General features: G+C 40.6%; 1 protein-coding gene across 1 annotated transcript; it reads left to right on the top strand.

The window, feature by feature from the left end:
* Positions 1-1,806: 1,806 nt before the first annotated feature.
* Positions 1,807-3,432, top strand: LOC138898281 (uncharacterized). Its single transcript, XM_070184341.1, has 3 exons — positions 1,807-2,055; positions 2,842-2,948; positions 3,129-3,432. Exons 1-3 carry the CDS (start codon positions 1,807-1,809, stop codon positions 3,430-3,432), a joined length of 660 nt encoding a protein of 219 aa, XP_070040442.1.
* Positions 3,433-18,188: the final 14,756 nt, after the last annotated feature.

Below are 18,188 nucleotides of genomic sequence, written 5' to 3'. Positions count from 1 at the left end.
TATATGGCTCCTAACAAGAACGCAAGAACTGGCCAAGGAGCCAATGTTATGCCAAGGATGGCGGTTTATTCTATCATTAATGATGTGGGTGAACACCCGAGGGGTGAGGATATTCTCCAGTTACTACACTGCCTGGTTTTACTATTCCTGCTCAGGCTGCTCTAGTTCCTACACTTGATGAGGGTACAATGAATCTTCCAACCTATATTTCGAATCCACCTCCAGCCCCATCTTTCGGTCCTGGTGTTTCTAATGAGGATCTTAGGGGAGCCATACATATGTTGGCTCAGATAGTGGCTTCCCAAGTCCAGAGTTAACGAGTTTCTTTAGTTAGATCCTCCAGTGTTTACATGTACTGATCCCGAGGAGGACCCCAAGACTTCATCGATGAAATGCGTAAGACCCTTTGAGTTATACATGCTACTAAGATAAAGGGAGTGGAGTTGGCCTCCTAACACCTGAAGGGAGGACTCCCGCGAGGATGGAAGCCCTCCAGCGATGTGGAGTGAGTTTGCAGATGCTTTCATGGATAATATCTTGCTTGCCGAGACTAAGGAAGCCCATGCCGTAGAATTTGAGAACCTAAAACAAGGTAGCAAGAGTGTGTGGGAGTACTATATGGAGTTCGCGCGCCTTCCCAAGTATGATATTCACATGTTGCCCATTATGGAGTCTATAGTGCGCCAGTTTGTGCAGGGCCTTAGCCCCTTGGTTATCATTAAGGCCACTACAACTGCTTTGAATTATGACATGAACTATGGGAAGATGGTAACATTTGCTCAAGCTACATAGAACCGTAAGTTGAAGGGAAGAATGGAGCGAGAGGGTAGTAGTAAGGCCCGGACCACGGGCAACTTTGGGAATTCATTTGGTGGTAGTAGGTTAGAATTTAGGGGAGGGTCATCGAGGCCATCTCAGTCTTCAGCCAGTGCACTGCCATCAAGGCCCAGTCAGCAGTAGTGGAGTCATTTCAGGCCCAGCTAAGGTAATAGTGGACCCCACCAGTAGGGCTGGTTTGGAGGGAGGTTCTAGCAGCAACGAAGGCCCCCATGTCCTAGGTGTGTGAAGAAGAACCTAGGAATCTGTTACATGGACATACCCATATGCTACGGATGCGGATTGAGGGGTCACATTCAGAGGGACTACCTTTCGCTCTCAGCCAGTTCTGGAGCTACTACGTCCGCATCACCTCCTCTAGCCCGAGGCACTCCAGCACCTGCAGGGCGTGGTGCAGTTAGGGGTGGAGTGCAGAGATAGGGAGGACCCAACTATTTCTATGCCATGAGTGGTCGCCAAAGTGAAGAGTCTTCTCAGACGTTGTCATAGGTATATTGACTGTCCAATATCATGATGTGTATGCTCTTATTGATCCCACTTCCACTTTATCCTATTTTACTCATTATGTTGCTATGGAATTTGGGATAGATCTGAAATAGCTTCATGAGCCATTCTCTCCATATACTCCGGTTGGCGAGTCTATTGTGACTGCACGGGTTTATAGGGATTGTGTTGTCACGGTGCGTGGTTGGGACACCATGACCAATCTCATTGATTTGGGGATGGTTATTATTGATGTAATAATGGGAATGGATTGGCTTTATTCATGTTTTTCCAAGCTCGATTGTCGAACTAGAACTGTAAGGTTTGACTTTCCAAATAAGCTAGTTGTTGAATGGAAGGGGATAATGTGGTGCCGAATGGTAGGTTTATTTCTTACCTTAAGGCCACAAAGATAATTAAAAAGGGTTTATTTACTATTTGGTCCGAGTTACGGACACCGATGCCGAGGCACATACACTCGAGTCTATGCCAGTTGTGAATAAATTTCTAGAGGTCTTTCCTAATGAGCTCACTAGGATACCACCAGACAGGGAGATTGAATTTGGGATGGATGTTATGCTAGGCACGCAGCCTATATCTATTGATGTAGATGCTGAGGCACCTACACTCGAGTCTGTGCCAGTTGTGAATGAATTTCTAGAGGTCTTTCCTAATGAGCTCCCTGGGATTTCGCCCGACATGGAGATTGATTTTGGGGTTGATTTGATGTGCCAGGCACGTAGCCTATATCTATTCTACCCTATAGGATGGTACCAGCAGAATTAAATCAGATAAAGGAACAATTGAAGGACTTTTTAGAGAAAGGCTTCATCTGACCGAGTGTGTCGCCTTATGGTGCACCAGTTCTATTTGTAAGAAATAAGGACTGGTCCCTAAGAACGTGTATTGACTACCGCAGGTCAACAATGTCACAATCAAAAACAAGTACCCATATCCATGAGTAGATGATTTGTTTAATCAGTTACAGGGGTGCTAAGTACTTCTCCAAAATATATTTAAGATCCGAGTATCACCAATTGAAGATCAAGGAACAGGATATTCCGCAACAGCTTTCAGAATTTGGTACGGACACTTTGAATTTCTGGTAATGTTTTTTGGGATAACTAATGCTCTGGTAGCTTTTATGGATCTTATAATTGAGTCTTCAAGCCTTTTATTGACTCCTTTGTGATAGTATTCATTGACGATATCCACGTATATTCACGAAGTCGAGAGGGCGACGCCGATCACCTCAGGGAAGCTCTACAGACTCTACATCAGCATCAGCTGTATGCGAAGTTTTTGAAATGTGAATTTTGGCTTGACTCTGTCACGTTCTTGGGTCATATCGTCTCAAGGGAAGAAATTAAGGTGGATCCTCAGAAGATTGCAGTTGTGAAGAATTGGCCTAGACCTACTACTCCAACAAAGATTCGTAGTTTCTTGGGCTTAGCTGGATATTACATGAAGTTTGTGGAGGGGTTCTCTGCTCTCGCCTCTCCGTTGACTAATTTGACGCAGAAGGCAGTTAAGTTCCAATGGTCAGATGTTTGTGAAAGGAGATTCCAGGAGCCAAAATCAAAATTGACTACGGCGTTGGTGTTAACCCTACCAGAGGGTACATATGGGTTTGTGGTGTATTATGATGCCTCAAGAATCTAACTTGGGTGTGTATTGATGCAACATGGTAAGGTAATATCTTATGCTTCTAGGCAACTCAATAATCATGAAAAGAACTATCCAACACATGACTTAGAATATGCGGCAATGGTATTTTCATTGAAATTTTGATGTCATTTTTTATATAGGGTCCATGTGGATATATTTATGTACCATAAGGGTCTTCAATATAATTTCAAACTGAAGGAATTGAATTTGAGAAAGATAAAATGGATGGAGTTACTCAAAGATTACGACCTCGATATTCTATATCATCCGGAAAAAGCCAATGTTGTGGCAGATGCTCTTAGCCGAAAATCTATGGATAGTTTGGCTTACTTGGAGGCACATCAAAGGTCGTTTGCCAAGGAGGTTCATAGATTGGCTAGTTTGGGAGTTCGTCTTGCGGACTCTGGTGAAGTATGGGTAATTATGCAAAATAGGGTTGAATGATTGCTTATTGAGAAGCAATAAGACGATCCATTGTTGGTACAATTGAAGGAGGGGATTCATAAACATAAGACTATGGCTTTTTCTCTTGGCATGGATGATGGTACACTAAGGTACCAAGGACGGCTGTGTGTTCCAAATGTAGATGGTCTCCGAGAAAGAATCATTACCGAGGCTCACACTTCCAGGTATTCCGTACACTTGGGCTCTACAAAGATGTTTCATGATCTCAAGGAAGTCTATTGGTGAAATGACATGAAGACGAATGTCGCAGAAGTTGTGGAAGGATGTTTGAGTTGTCAGCAAGTAAAGGTCGAACAACAACGACCTAGTGGGTTGGCATAGAACATAGAAATTCTAATGTGGAACTGGGAGATGATTAATATGGACTTTGTGGTGGGACTATCACGCACGCCGTGCAAGTTCGACTCAATTTGGGTGATTGTGGATCGACTCATGAAATCAGAACACTTTTTGATAGTTAAATCTACTGACACAGCGGAACATTATGCTTAGTTGTATATCAAAGAAATAGTCAGGTTGCATGGCACTCTAGTTTCTATCATTTTAGACTGAGGGGTAGAGTTCACAGCTAATATGTGGAAGGAATATCAGCAAGGTTTGGGTACTCAGGTGAATCCAACCTTTCACACGAAGACTGATGGGCAGGCAGAGCGGACTATTCAGACTCTTGAGGATATGTTGTGCGCTTGGGTCCTTGACTTCAAGGGTAGCTGGGACAATAATTTTCCTCTCATAGAATTTGCCTACAACAACAGTTATCATGCTAGTATTCAGATGGAAACATTCGAGGCCGTATAAGGTAGGAGATGTAGATCCCTCGTTGGGTGGTTCGATATTAGGGAAGCGGAATTAATAGGACTAGACCTCATGCATCAAGTTATGGAGAAGATTAAGGTCATTAAGGATCGGTTGCAAACTGCTCAAAGTCCTCGAAAGTCCTATTCGGATGTTCGTCGTAGACATTTAGAGTTCAAAGAAGATGATTGGGTGTTGTTGAAGGTTTCCCCCATGAAGGGTATAATGCGGTTTGGAAAGAAAGGGAAATTGAGTCCAAGGTATGTCGGGCCTTACAGATTCAGAGGATTCGTCAGGTGGCATACAAGATTGAGCTACCACCTCAGATGTCATTAGTGCACCCGGTATTCCATGTGTCTATGTTGAAGAAGGTAGTTGGAGATCCGTCGGCTATTGTTCCAGTTGAGACTATTGAGGTAAATGAAGAACTGACCTATGAAGGAACTCTATTTGCCATTCTTGATAGGTATGTCCAAAAGCTAAGAAATAAATAAATTGCCTTCGAGAAAGTGTTATTGTCACGACCCAAACCAATGGGTTGTGACGGGCACTCGGTACCTTACTCAACTGAGTACCAACATAACGTATCTTTTTGTATCATACTATCATAGATAACTAAGCCGGAGAGGCTTCAGTGAGATAAGTACAATAAAACATGAAATACAAACTTATAAGTAAGATATACAGGCCTATAAGACTAATGTGATCCATTATATAGTTAAAACATAGGTTGACAAGGCCATACAAGTATCTGTATACATGACATCTGTCTGGAAGCCTCTAAGAGTACATAGATATCATAAAGGTCAGGATAGAGCCCTGCCATACCAATCAATACATGTCCTAATCATATTGACCAAATAGCAACTCCGGAGCAGATGGAGCGCACCAACACCTTCCGCTAAGTTGATAGCCTACTTGGAGGACACTTGACCTATATATCGAGACCTGCAGGCATGAAACACAGCATCCCCAGGCAAAAGGGCGTCCGTAAAAATAATGTACCGAGTATGTAAGGAATGAAATTAGTAAATAATAGACATGAGAGAAACATGGAGTAAAAGACTCAACATGTATATCTGAATAGCTTTGTGAATCATTTAATATTATAATGTCATGCATATGCATATAAATGTAATACCATGCATGGATATATGCGTTCATAATATCATCAAGCCTCTGAGGGAATCCCATCATATAGTTTTGGCCACTGTGGGCAACATCATCAACGTATACAAGCTCATCAGGTGGTGGTGCATATATAACGCCGTAACCTTTTCCCATATCCCATATCCCATATACATATATACGCGTATATAACGCCATCTTGTTATGGGTCAATGTACAAGTATAAATGAATGCAATGCATGAGAAAGTACGTCAATAAAATAATTCGGAGTGTCATAAGACCACTATGCCTCTAATTAATATCATGAAGTAAACTTTACCAACTTACCTTTTTTTTTTAGACCCATGAACAAATGATAGAATAAATGGACACATGGGGAATCAAGAACATAGGCATCTCTAGAATCTCTATGAATAGAGTCTTTTATGGAAATTGTGCATTTGCTCGTTTCGTTTGTGGCATATATATCATACCAAAAGAAAGAAGGGATAGCCTTAACATACCTGAACCGATTATCTTGACAATCCATCCAACATATGTTGATTGCGAAAAAACATGTAACGGTAGATCGAAGTACGGAAAAAAAACCGTATGATATTCTTGAGAAAGGTTGTACCGTGCTCCCTTAATATTTGAAACTCACGTTGCACTTGTAGGGGTTTATAAAATTCCCTTGAGAATTCCATCTGTTCCATCAAGCCTAATGTAACACCCCGAAAAATTTCAAAGTACTTAAGTGTAAAGCCCGGTAAAGTTTGCAAAGAAAATAATGTTTCATGGTACCGGACTAGGCTTACGTGTTTGAGGATAGTACAGAGTTCGGAAGGATCCGACCATTTCTATGCTATGAGGGGTCGCCAGAATTCATAGGCTTCTCCAGATGTTGTCACAGGTATATTGACTGTCCAATCTCATGAAGTATATGCTCTTATTAATCCCGGTTCCACTTTGTCATATATCACACCTTATGTTGCTATGGAATTTGGGATAGACCCAGAACAACTTTATGAGTCGTTCTCTGTATCTATTCCGGTTGGTGAGTCTATTTTAGACACGCGGGTTTATATGGATGGTGTTGTTAAATTGCTTGGTCGGGACAACGTGGCCGATCTTACTGAATTGAGAATGGTTGATTTTGATGTGATATTGGGGATGGATTGGCTTTATTTTTATTTTGCCAAGCTTGATTGTCGAACCAGAACTGTTAGGTTCAAATTTCTAAATGAGCTAGTTATTGAGTGGAAGGGTGATGATGTAGTGCCGAAGGGTAGGTTTATTTCTTACCTTAAGGCCACGAAAATGATCAACAAGGGATGTATTTACCATTTTGTCTGGGTTACGGACACCGATGCTGAGGCACCTACACTTGAGTCTGTGCCTGTTGTGAATGAATTTTCGGGAGTCTTTCCGGATGAACTCCCTGGGATCCTACCATACAGGGAGTTTGATTTTGGGTTTGATGTGATGCTAGACACGCATCCTATATCTATTCCACCCTACAGAATGGCAACGGCAGAACTGAAGGAGCTTTAGGAACAATTGAGGGATTTGCTAGAAAAGGGTTTTATCTGGCCAAGCATGTCGCCTTGGGATGCACCGGTCCTTTTTGTAAGAAAGAAAGATGGGTCAATGAGAATGTGTATTGACTATGGGCAGCTTAATAAGGTAACAGTCAAAAATAAGTACCCACTGCCAAGGATAGATGACTTGTTTGATTAATTGCAAGGTGCCAAGTACTTCTCCAAAATCGATTTACGATCCGGGTATCACCATTTTAACATCAGGGAGCAGGATATTCTAAAAACAGCTTTCAGAACCCGGTATGGGCATCTTCAGTTTCTAGTAATGCCTTTTGGGCTAACAAATTCTTCAGCAGCCTTCATGGATCTTATGAATCGCGTTTTTAAGCCATTTCTCGACTCCTTTGCGATAGTGTTTATTGACGATATTCTTGTATATTCACGAAGTCAGGAGGACCATGATGACCATCTAAGGGTAGTTCGGCAAACCCTATATCAGCACCAGTTATATGTAAAGTTTTCAAAGTTTGAATTTTGGCTTGAATCAGTCATATTCTTGGGTCATGTAGTTTCTAGTGAGGGAATTAAGGTTGATCTTCAGAAAAATTCAGCTGTGAAGAATTGGCCGAGACCTACAACTCCAATAGAGATTTGCAGTTTCTTATGCTTAGCTGGATATTACAGAAAGTTTGTGAAGTGGTTTTCTACTCTTGCCTCTCCATAGACTAAATTGACGAAGAAGGCAATTAAGTTCCAATGGTCTGATGCTTGTGAAAACAATTTCCAGGAATTGAAAGCAAGATTGACTATGGCACCAGTGTTGACCCTACCAGAAGGTATATATGGATTTGTGGTATATTGTGATGCTTCAATAATGGGGTTGAGTGTGTATTAATTCAACATGGGAAGGTGATACCGTATGCTTCTAGGAAACTCAAGAATCATGAAAAGAACTATCCAACACATGATTTAGAACTTGCAGCAGTGGTATTTGCATTGAAAATTTGGCGTCATTATTTATATGGAGTCAATGTGGATATATTCACGGACCATAAGAGCCTTCAATATACTTTCAAACAGAAGGAATTGAATCTGAGGAAGAGAAGATAGCTTGAATTACTCAAGGATTATTAAATTGATATTTTATACCATCCGGGGAAAGCTAATGTTGTGGCAGATGCTCTTAGCCAAAAATCTGTGGGTAGCTTAGCACACTTGGAGGCATATCAAAGGCCATTGGCCAAAGAAGTTCACCGATTTGCTAGTTTGGGAGTTCATCTTGCGGACTCTAGTGAAGGAGGGGAAATTGTGCAAAATAGGGCTGAATCATCGCTTGTTGTGGAAGTCAAAGACAAGCAATATAACGATCCATTGTTGGTGAAATTAAAAGAGGGGATTCATAAACATAAGACCATGGCCTTTTCTCTTAGCATGAATGATGGCACACTAAGGTACCAAGGGCGACTCTGTGTTCCAAATGTGGATGGTCTCCGGGAAAGAATTATGACTGACGCTCACACTTCTAGGTATTTCGTGCATCCAGGTTCTACAAAAATGTATCATGATGTTAAGAAAGACTATTGGTGGAATGATATGAAGAGGAATGTGGAAGACTTTGTGGCAAGATTTCCGAATTGTCAGCAAGTGAAGGTCGAACACCAAAGGCCTGGTGGGTTGGCATAAAACATAGCAATTCCAATGTGGAAGTGGGAAATGATTAATATGGACTTTGTGGTAGGATTACCGCGCACTTCGCGCAAGTTTGACTCAATTTGGGTAATTGTGGATCGGCTCAAGAAGTCATTACACTTTTTGCCGGTTAAGTCTACCGACACAACGGAGCAGTATGCTCAGCTGTATATCAAAGAAATAGTAAGGTTGCATGGCACCCCAATTTCCATCATTTCGTATCAAGGAGCACAATTCATTGCTAATTTTGGGAAGAAATTTTAGCAAGGTTGGGGTACTCAGGTGAATCTTAGTACAGCCTTTCACCCGCAAACTCACGGGAAGGCAAAGCAGACTATTATGATGCTTGAGGATATGCTGCGTGCTTGCGTTCAAGACTTCAAAGATAGTTGGGATGATCATTTACCACTCATAGAATTTGCCTACAACAATAGCTATCATGCTAGCATTCAAATTTCACCGTTCGAGGCTTTATATGGTAGGAAATGTATATCTCACATTGGGTGGTTCGAAATTGGAGAAGCAGAGTTGATAGGGCCAGACCTCGTGCATCAGGCCATGGAAAAAGTTAAAATCATTAAGGAGCGGTTGAAGACTTCTCAAAGTCGTCAGAAATCCTATTCGGATGTTCGTCGTAGGGATTTGGAGTTCAAAGAAGATGATTGGGTATTCTTGAAAGTTTCCCCCATGAAAGGGGTAATGCGATTTGGTAAGAAAGGGAAATTGAGTCTGAGGTATGTCGGACCATACAAAATCATTCATAGGGTTGGTTAGGTGGCGTACAAGGTTGAGCTACCACCTGAGATGTCATTATTACACCCGGTGTTTCATGTGTCTATGTTGAAGAAAGTAGTTGGAGATCCGACACTCATTGTTCCGGTTAAGACCAACTACTTATGAGGCCACATTTGGTGTTGCTTTGTATTATGTTACCTCATTGGAATACGTATATGTTGTTAGGATGTGTTTCTGGGGCTCTGTGACAGGTGGATAGGCCTAGTTACAAGGGAAACTCTAGAGAATTATTTGGAGATTTTGGGAGTTAGTCAAATTTGGGGCTGCTCGAATGTGGTATGAAACAAACTGAGTTGCATAAGATGCTAATGACGGATTTTTACCCTCATTCAAGGATGAATGATCCTAAGCGGGGGAGAATGTAGCACCCCGAAAAATTTCAAAGAACTTAAGTGTAAAGCCCGGTAAAGATTTCAAACAAAATAATGTTTCATGGTGCTCGGACTTTTTGGGTTGAACAATGCACTGGAAATTAAAGGAAATTTTTCGGCGGAAAAGTGCATTTTTGCGGTCCATTATACGACCGCAGAACCACTCTGCGGACTGCATAATGGCTGCAGAGTGAGGCAATTGATTGGGTCAGTTGGAAGAAACTATGCGGTTGACTATGCGACCTCATAGCTATTATGCGGTGCATTACGCAACTGCATAACATTTATGCGGACCGCATAGTGACCGCATACACATGCAGTTCTTTTGGCTATTTTGTAACCAAATATGTGACCGATATACGGGCCGCATATCAGTTATGCGATCGCATACCTTGTTCCGGAGCTCCATTTTTGGGTTTTTAAAACCCGACCCTATTTCGTTAAATACACTCTTTGGGCCATTTTTGAGACATAATCTGATATTTTAGAGTGAGAGAGTGTCCTAGAGTGAGAAGTTGTTCTTCCATAATTTTTCTTCAATTCTTGCTCAAGTTTTGGAAGATTAAGAAGGGAAGCTTACTAGGTCTTCATCATAGAGGTAAGATTCAACACCCTAAACCCTAATTTTGAAATTTTCTAAAAACGGGTAACTAGCAAGATAAATTTCTAGGCATGAGAGTTGTTTATTTTACATGCATGTGTTATCAAAGGGTGTAGGAAGATTGTCGAGCTAAAAATGGTAAATATTGGGTTGTTGGATGATGAAGTCCTTCATAAAAAGGACATTGAAACCTTATGCACACCTAGTGTTTGATAAAATGCTCAAGTGAGCTAGAACCATGATCATCTTCCTAATTTTGATTCAATTTGTTATATTTCTAAAATAGATTGAAGTTGCTAAGAATTTTGGAATGTTTTAGAGTGTAAGGAAGCTCAAGTGAAGTATGTTGGCTAAACTCTTCTCTTAGAATTGAATCCCACGATATTCATGTAAATTATGTAAGTCTCGAGTGATTCATTATGAAATTGGCTATTCCGAGTAAGATTGGGTTGAACGATATATGTTCAACAAGAATCACAAATGCTCTATTCATGTTATGTTACCAATTGAGGATGTGTTAAAATATGGGCTGTGCATTAATAATGTTTCGACTTTAAGTCAAGTTCAAATGAAGGCTATTATGCCAAATTTTGTGAATTATCTCTATGTGCATTAGACTCTAAATTTCTCACATGTGTACTACACACTTTGATTTGAATTGTGTTTGTTGTTGATGATGAGGATGACATTTGAAATTGATAATGTGAGCATAAAATACTGAATATGGCCAACGTGCCAAGAATGTTCTTAAAATTATGGCCACTAGTGCCAATGAAATGAAAAGATGTGAAAGTATTACGAAATGCGATGATTGATATAAAAAGGTTGATGTTTCAAATAAGACGGCCTAGCCGATCGGGTCATGATCGGACACCATGCCACACACATGGTGGTGATTGTGATGGAAATTGTAATTGAAATAGTAATTGTGGTTGATGTCCCTAATGGATAGCCTAGCCGATCGGGTCGTGATCGGACTCCGTGTTAAAGATAGTGGTATTGATATTGAGAGAAATTGTGGTTGATGCCTCTAATGAGATGGCCTAGCAGATCAGGTCGTGATCGGACTCCGTGCTGAGAGTACGGTGGTACTGGTTTTGTGAATAATGGTATTGTGAATAATGGTATTGTGGACAATGGTATATCGATACTAAAAATCTCCCAATGTGAGATATGGAAATTAATTTGAACATTGTCTTGATCCTAAATTGAGGTTTGATGTTGATTAAGTCTTTCATTGATATTATCATAATCTTATTTGTATTATTTGTCATTCCATTGAGAGGGTGTTTAGTTATACATACTAGTGCTATTCGACGGTACTAACGTCCCTTTTGCCGGGGGCGCTACATCTTTAAATGGATGCAGGTGGTTCCACAGCAGGAGATGTTGATCAGTGATAGCAATGCACCTTCTTCCTAGCTGACTTGGTGAGCCCCACTTCATTCTAGGTCATAAATCTTTTGTACTTTGTGTATTCTGTTTGAGGTATAGTCGGGGCCTTATTTCCGGCATTATCATTGTACTCTCTTTTATCTATAGAGGCTCTGTAGACATAGTGTGGGTTGTGTATTGGTGCTGGGGAAAGACAAACTATGTTATGTTGTGGCTGTATTACTTGTCCATTTGAGACTTTAAAAATGATGAAACAATTGGAAATGAATTGGTATTGTAGACATGAATACATTTTTGTCTAATTAATAATAATATGTATTATCTCTATTCATGGATGAGTTTGTATAGAATGAAATCTAACAGGCTTGCTCGGTCCGGTTCACTCGGTTGAGCGCCGGTCACGCTCCTCGATTTTGGGGTGTGACACCTAAGTATTTCCTTCTTAAATGATATATGACCATCCCTTATCTTTACAAGCATAGAAAGCAAGAGAACAAATTACTAACAAACCTTCAAACTAATAAGAAGTCTAAAAGGTCACGAAGTAGTCATATGACCCTTGCTAACGTTACCACTCTCCAAATTTGCTACCTAGTATGTGACTTTAAGATTCGCCATTCCTTAATGCAAGGCTTCCACGTTGATTGTTATCCATTACCAACAATTAACCACCAATCATCTTAATTAAGTGTTAATCTCCCACTAAAATTTATAATTACCCGATTATCAACATAATAAAAAATTATTTCAAATTACTTATAATACTACTCACTTTCAACACACTTTATACATCTTACTATCATGGTCATGTGGTACCTTGTATGGCACTAGTCCATGAATACGTGGTATTATAGCTTGGACCATATTTTATCCCCCAAATTTACTTATCACTTGTTTGAAATAGCGTAATACTTATAATCTCAAAATAATCTCATTCCCGAGCTTACGTCAATTTACTTATGGCGTACTTTCATGTACGAAAACATGGGGTATAACAGTTATGGCGAAACCAGCAGGTTGAAGAGGCAACCTAGGAGGCCGAGGAAGAAATGAAAAAGAAGTACCCTCATTTGCTTGAATAGCTACCTAATATTTTCTATGAAATTACTTCCTATGAACTAAGTATCACTTGTACAGTTTATGCTCATGGTGTTTCCTTTCTAGTAATATAGTACTTATGAGGCCATAGTTGGTTTTGTTTCATATTGTGTTGCATCGTTGGTTTATGTACATGCTTTTAGGATTGGTTTTTGGGATTCTCTGACAGGTGGATAGGCCTAGTTACAAGGGAAACTCTGCCGAAATATTTGGAAATTTTGAGAGTTAGAAACAATTTGGGTTTGCTAGTGTGCTAAGTAACAGCTGAGACCTGATGAGATTTAAGGATGGATTTAGACCCTCATTCGAGAATGAATGATCTTAAGTGATGGAGGATGTAAGGCCCTGTAAATTTTTCCTAACACCCGGGGTTTCATGGTGCCGAGGTAGGCGTATGAATTAATGGTAATAGAGATTCTTTACTGCGAGCTTGCGATCCGTGGTAAAGACTTTTCGGGTTTAACAGCAGACTATGGAGTTGAAGGAAAATGTCTGGCAGAATAAGGCATTTCTGCGGCCCATTATGCGGCCGTAGAATGTCCGCAGAGTGAGGCAGTCATTTGGGTGATTTTTAGATGTCATTTCATGGCCCATTATGCGACCGCAAAAAGATTTCATGCGATGCACACTGATCGTAGAACAAGCATGGAAATTTTGCGGAGGGAGGTTCTGCGGCGCATTATGCGACCACATAACAGGGCTGCGGACAGCATAATGATCGCAGAGTGGGGAAAACCAGCCCAATTTCGGAAGGCCATTTCACAGCCCATTTCGCGGATCGCAGAAGCTTTATGCGGTCGCATATGCGACCGCAAATCCCATTTCGGAGCTTCATTTTTGGGTTTTATAACCCAACCCCACTTTATTATTTGGACACAATGGACCATTTCTGAAGGAAAAACTTGATATTTTGAGAGAGAGAAAAGGCTCTAGAGAGGGAGAGAGTACCTCAATCAATTATTCCCCAATTTATACTCAAAATCTTGGAAGAATTAACAAGGGAAGCACACTAGGTCTTCATCCTCGAGGTAATATTCTACACCCTACCTCTTAATTTCGAAATTTAACTAGAAATGGGAAATTAGTAAGAGAATTCATGGGTATGGGGGTGGCTTATTTTGAATACATGATTGATCATGTATTGTAGGAAGATTGTTGAACTAAAATAGTAAAGAAGGGGTTGTGGGATGAAGGAATCCTCCATAAAAGGACCTTGAAACTTTAATTTACACCTAGTGCTTGATAAAATGCTCAAATGCTCTTGTTATGTTGTACAACTATTTGAGAATGTGTACAAAGTATGTGTTGCACACTCGTACATGTTTGGACAGTGCACTTTGTCCACATTTTGCGTGGCTTATTTTTTTATGCAGGGGTGAACTACTTCAATGGTATATTATGGAAGTGGAATGCAATCAATCAACATACAAGGATACACTGTCAAGGAAAATTGGTCCATATCTTAGAATGGATAGTGGCTATAAAATAAATGCGAGGAGCCTATAAACGAGTTGGCTATTTGTGCAACAGGAGGAACTGGGCAGTGTGTGGCTATTTTTGCAAAGAGAGGATTAATCAGCTGGACATTAAGTGTAACGGGCTTCAAGGGCTAGTTTTAAGTTATAAAAGCTACATTAGATCTCATGTGCTATCATTGTTGAGCATCTCACTCAACTTTGATAATAGGTTGTATGTAGTTTGTAAGTTTTATTTCTTTCATTTTTTAGTACTTCATGACACTTTATTTTTCACTTTTTTATATATATAAAAACTAGCCCTCGGCACTGCCTAGTGGATTACTAAAAAAATAAAAAATATTGATTGAAAACAAGTTAAAGTTGCTCATCAATGAATTTGGGAAAAAAGTCCTTTTTAACAATAGCCTTTATGGAGATTAGGGTTGAAAACATGGTGTAAAGTGAGCTAAGTCCCGAAATTTCCATCTTTTACACAACTTCAGATGTCGCAATTGCGAACTCTTGTTCTCAGTTGCGACCATCGCAAAAGCGAATCACTAATTGTAAATGTAATCAGTGTGCCAGCCACACTCTTGTTGCAGATGCGAGATTTCCTTTGCATTTGCTATGACCCTCCAGCCTGGAAATGCGGACAAGGCTTCGCAAATGCGAAGCAACACCCAGTCCTCCAGTGTTGCAAATGCGATGCCTAGATCGCAAATGCGACATTCCCCTAGTTTGCAAATGTGGTCATTTCTACACAAAAGCAAAGTCTAATCCCCCAATCCCCGTTTGTATATACGATCCTAACATCACAAATGCAAGGCTTGCAATTGTGATCAGGTCCTCACAAATTCAAGACCTGTAGAACCTGCAGATCAACACCAGAAAATTCTTGCATCAACTATCCAAACCGTCCAAAACACATCTGAAGCTCACCCGAGCCCCTCGGGCTCCAATCCGAATATTTACACAAGTGTAATAACATCATAAAAACTCTCTAGCTATGTCAAATCATTAAAATAATACCAAATATCAAGCATCTATCATAAAAACACAAGAGGTTCAACTTTGAAATTCAATTTTCCAATTTTTCGCACAATGCGTCGAAATAGCCTCGGGTTACCTGAGACCCCGACAAACATGCATACAAGTCTAAAAACATGATGCAAACCTCTCAAAATCGTCAAAACACCTATCCGAGGTCGTTTACATAAAATAATGACCATGGTCAACTCTAGTTGTTTTTAAAGCCAAAAAGTGTCTTTTCTTTAAATTTAACATATAAAATTCCCGAAAAATGACACGAACCACGCATGCAAGTCATATATCAGCAAATAAAGCTACGGGAGGTCTCAAAACATAGAAAAGGGAGCGAGTACTCAAAATAACCTATCTGGTCATCAAATTCTCCACCTCTAAATGAAACGTTCGTCCTCCAACGGACATAGAAACATACCTTGATCGGTAAAAAGGTGCGGGTATCTATTCCTCATATCGGACTCGCACTCCCATGTAGCCTCCGCAATCTGCTGACCCATACAATTCACTTTCATAGAAGGAAAACTCTTAGATCTCAACATTCAAACCTGCCGGTCTAGAATAGCCACCGACTCTTCCTCGTAGGTCAAACTCTCATCAAGTTGCACTGTGCTGAATTCCAAAACATGTGACCTATCCTCATGGTAATTTCGAAGAATAGAACGTGAAATACCAGATATATCCCTTCTAGCCTAGGAGGCAATGCGAGCTTATAAGAAACTTCACCTACACTCTCCAAGATCTCAAACAGGCTGATAAACTTCCCAAATTGCATCATACCCTTCATAGGCGAAACTCACATAAGAACCTTCTCACCCTCCATGTATGCCACATCTCGAACCTTCCGGTCCGCATAACTCTTTTGCTTGGACTGAGCTGTACGAAGTCGCTCTTGAAGAACCTTAAACTTTTTCCAAGCATCACGAACCAAATTTATGCAAACAAAAGTTTGTCTCGTCGGGCTCAAACCAACCTCCCAAAGAATAACATCGCCTCCCATAAAGGCATCGTACAGAGCCATCTGGATGCTTGATTGATAGTTGTTGTTGCAGGCGAACATCACTAGAGGTAAGAACTGGCCCCATTAACCCTCAAAATCTATTGGGAATTCTTGCAATATGTCATCCAAAATCTGAATAGTACGCTCACACTATTTATCCTTCTAAGGATGAAATACTGTACTCATTTCGACTCGCATGCCCAACTCACACAACACATCTCTCCAAGAGTGTGATGTGAACTACGTGATACAGTTAGAAATGATGGAGTGGGCACACCATGCAGGCGGAAAATATCCTAGATGTAAATTTTAGCTAACCGCTCTGAAGAATAGGATGTCATTATCGAAATGAAATGTGCGGAATTAGTCAACCGGTCCATAATAACCCATAAATCGTCATATTTGTCAAGGTTTGCAGTAAGCCTACTACAAAGTTCACAGTGAAGTGTTCCTACTTCTACTCTGGTATCTTCAATGTCTTAGTTTATAAATCTCACAAGCGCACAACAATAATATTATCATTTCATAAATCATATTGATAAATCTCGTCACATTCTCCATCTCAAAAAGAAACATTCGTCCTCGAATGGAAATAGAAATGTACCTATACTGGTAAAAGGGGTTGGTATCTACTCCTCATATCGGACTTGGACTCCCACATAGCCTCCTCAATCAACTGACCCCTCCAATATACTTTCACATAAAGAAAAGTCTTAGATCTCAACTTTTGAACCTACCGGTCTAAAATAGCCACCGGCTCTTCCTCGTATGTCATATTCTTATCATGATGCACCGTGCTAAAGTCCAAAACATATGACCTGTCCTCATGGTCCTTTCGAAGCATAAAAAATTGAAATACCAGATGAACCCCTAGTAGGCTAGGAGGTAATGCAAGACTATAAGCAACCTATGTAGCTCTCTGCAAGATTTCAAACGGGCCAATAAACCTTGGGTTCAACTTTCCCTTCTTCACAAATCGCATCAGTCCCTTCATAGGCGACATTCAAAGAAGAACCTTCTCACCTTCCATGTAAGCCACATCTCGAAACTTCCGATCCGCGTAACTCTTTTGTCGGGACTAGGATGTATGTTGTTAGGACTAAGCTATACGAAGTCACTCCTGAATCACCTTAACCTTTTCCAAAGCATCACATACAAAATCTCTGCCCAACAATTAGCCTCACCAGGTTCAAACCAACCAACCGGAGAACGACATTGCCTCCCCATATAAGGCCTCGTACGGAGCCATCTGGATGATGGATTGATAATTGTTTTTGTAGGCAAACTCCACTAGAGGTATGAACTGGTCCCATTGACCCTTGAAATCCATAGACCATGCTCGCAATATATCCTCCAATATCTAAAAGTACGCTCAAATTATGCGTCCGTCTAAGGATGAAACATGTTACTCAGCTCGACATGCATGCCCAACTCACGCTGCATATCTCTCCAAAAGTGTGATGTGAACTGCATGCCCCAGTCATAAATAATGATAATGGGAATACCCTTTAGGTGGATAATCTCCCAGATGTAAATCTGATCCAACCGCTCTGAAGAATAGGATGTCATCACTAGAATAAAGTGTGTAGACTTAGTCAACTGGACCACAATAACCCATACAACATCATATTTCCTCAAGGTTCGTCGTAAGCCTAACACATAGTCCATAGTGGTGCGCTCCCACTTACACTCCGGTTTCTAAAATCTCTGACTCAACCCACCCAGTTTCTAATGCTCATACTTTATCTGTTGACATTCAAACACCGAGAGACATGACCAACAATACGTTTCTTCATCTTTTGCAACCAGTAGTGACTCTTCAAATCACAGTACATCTTTGTGAC

Source organism: Nicotiana tomentosiformis, chromosome 8 (genome assembly GCF_000390325.3).
Source record: "Nicotiana tomentosiformis chromosome 8, ASM39032v3, whole genome shotgun sequence".
In the NCBI taxonomy this organism is placed as follows: domain Eukaryota; kingdom Viridiplantae; phylum Streptophyta; class Magnoliopsida; order Solanales; family Solanaceae; genus Nicotiana; species Nicotiana tomentosiformis.
The sequence above is the reverse complement of the archived record's forward strand: the minus strand, read 5'-3'. Positions and strand labels throughout refer to the sequence as shown.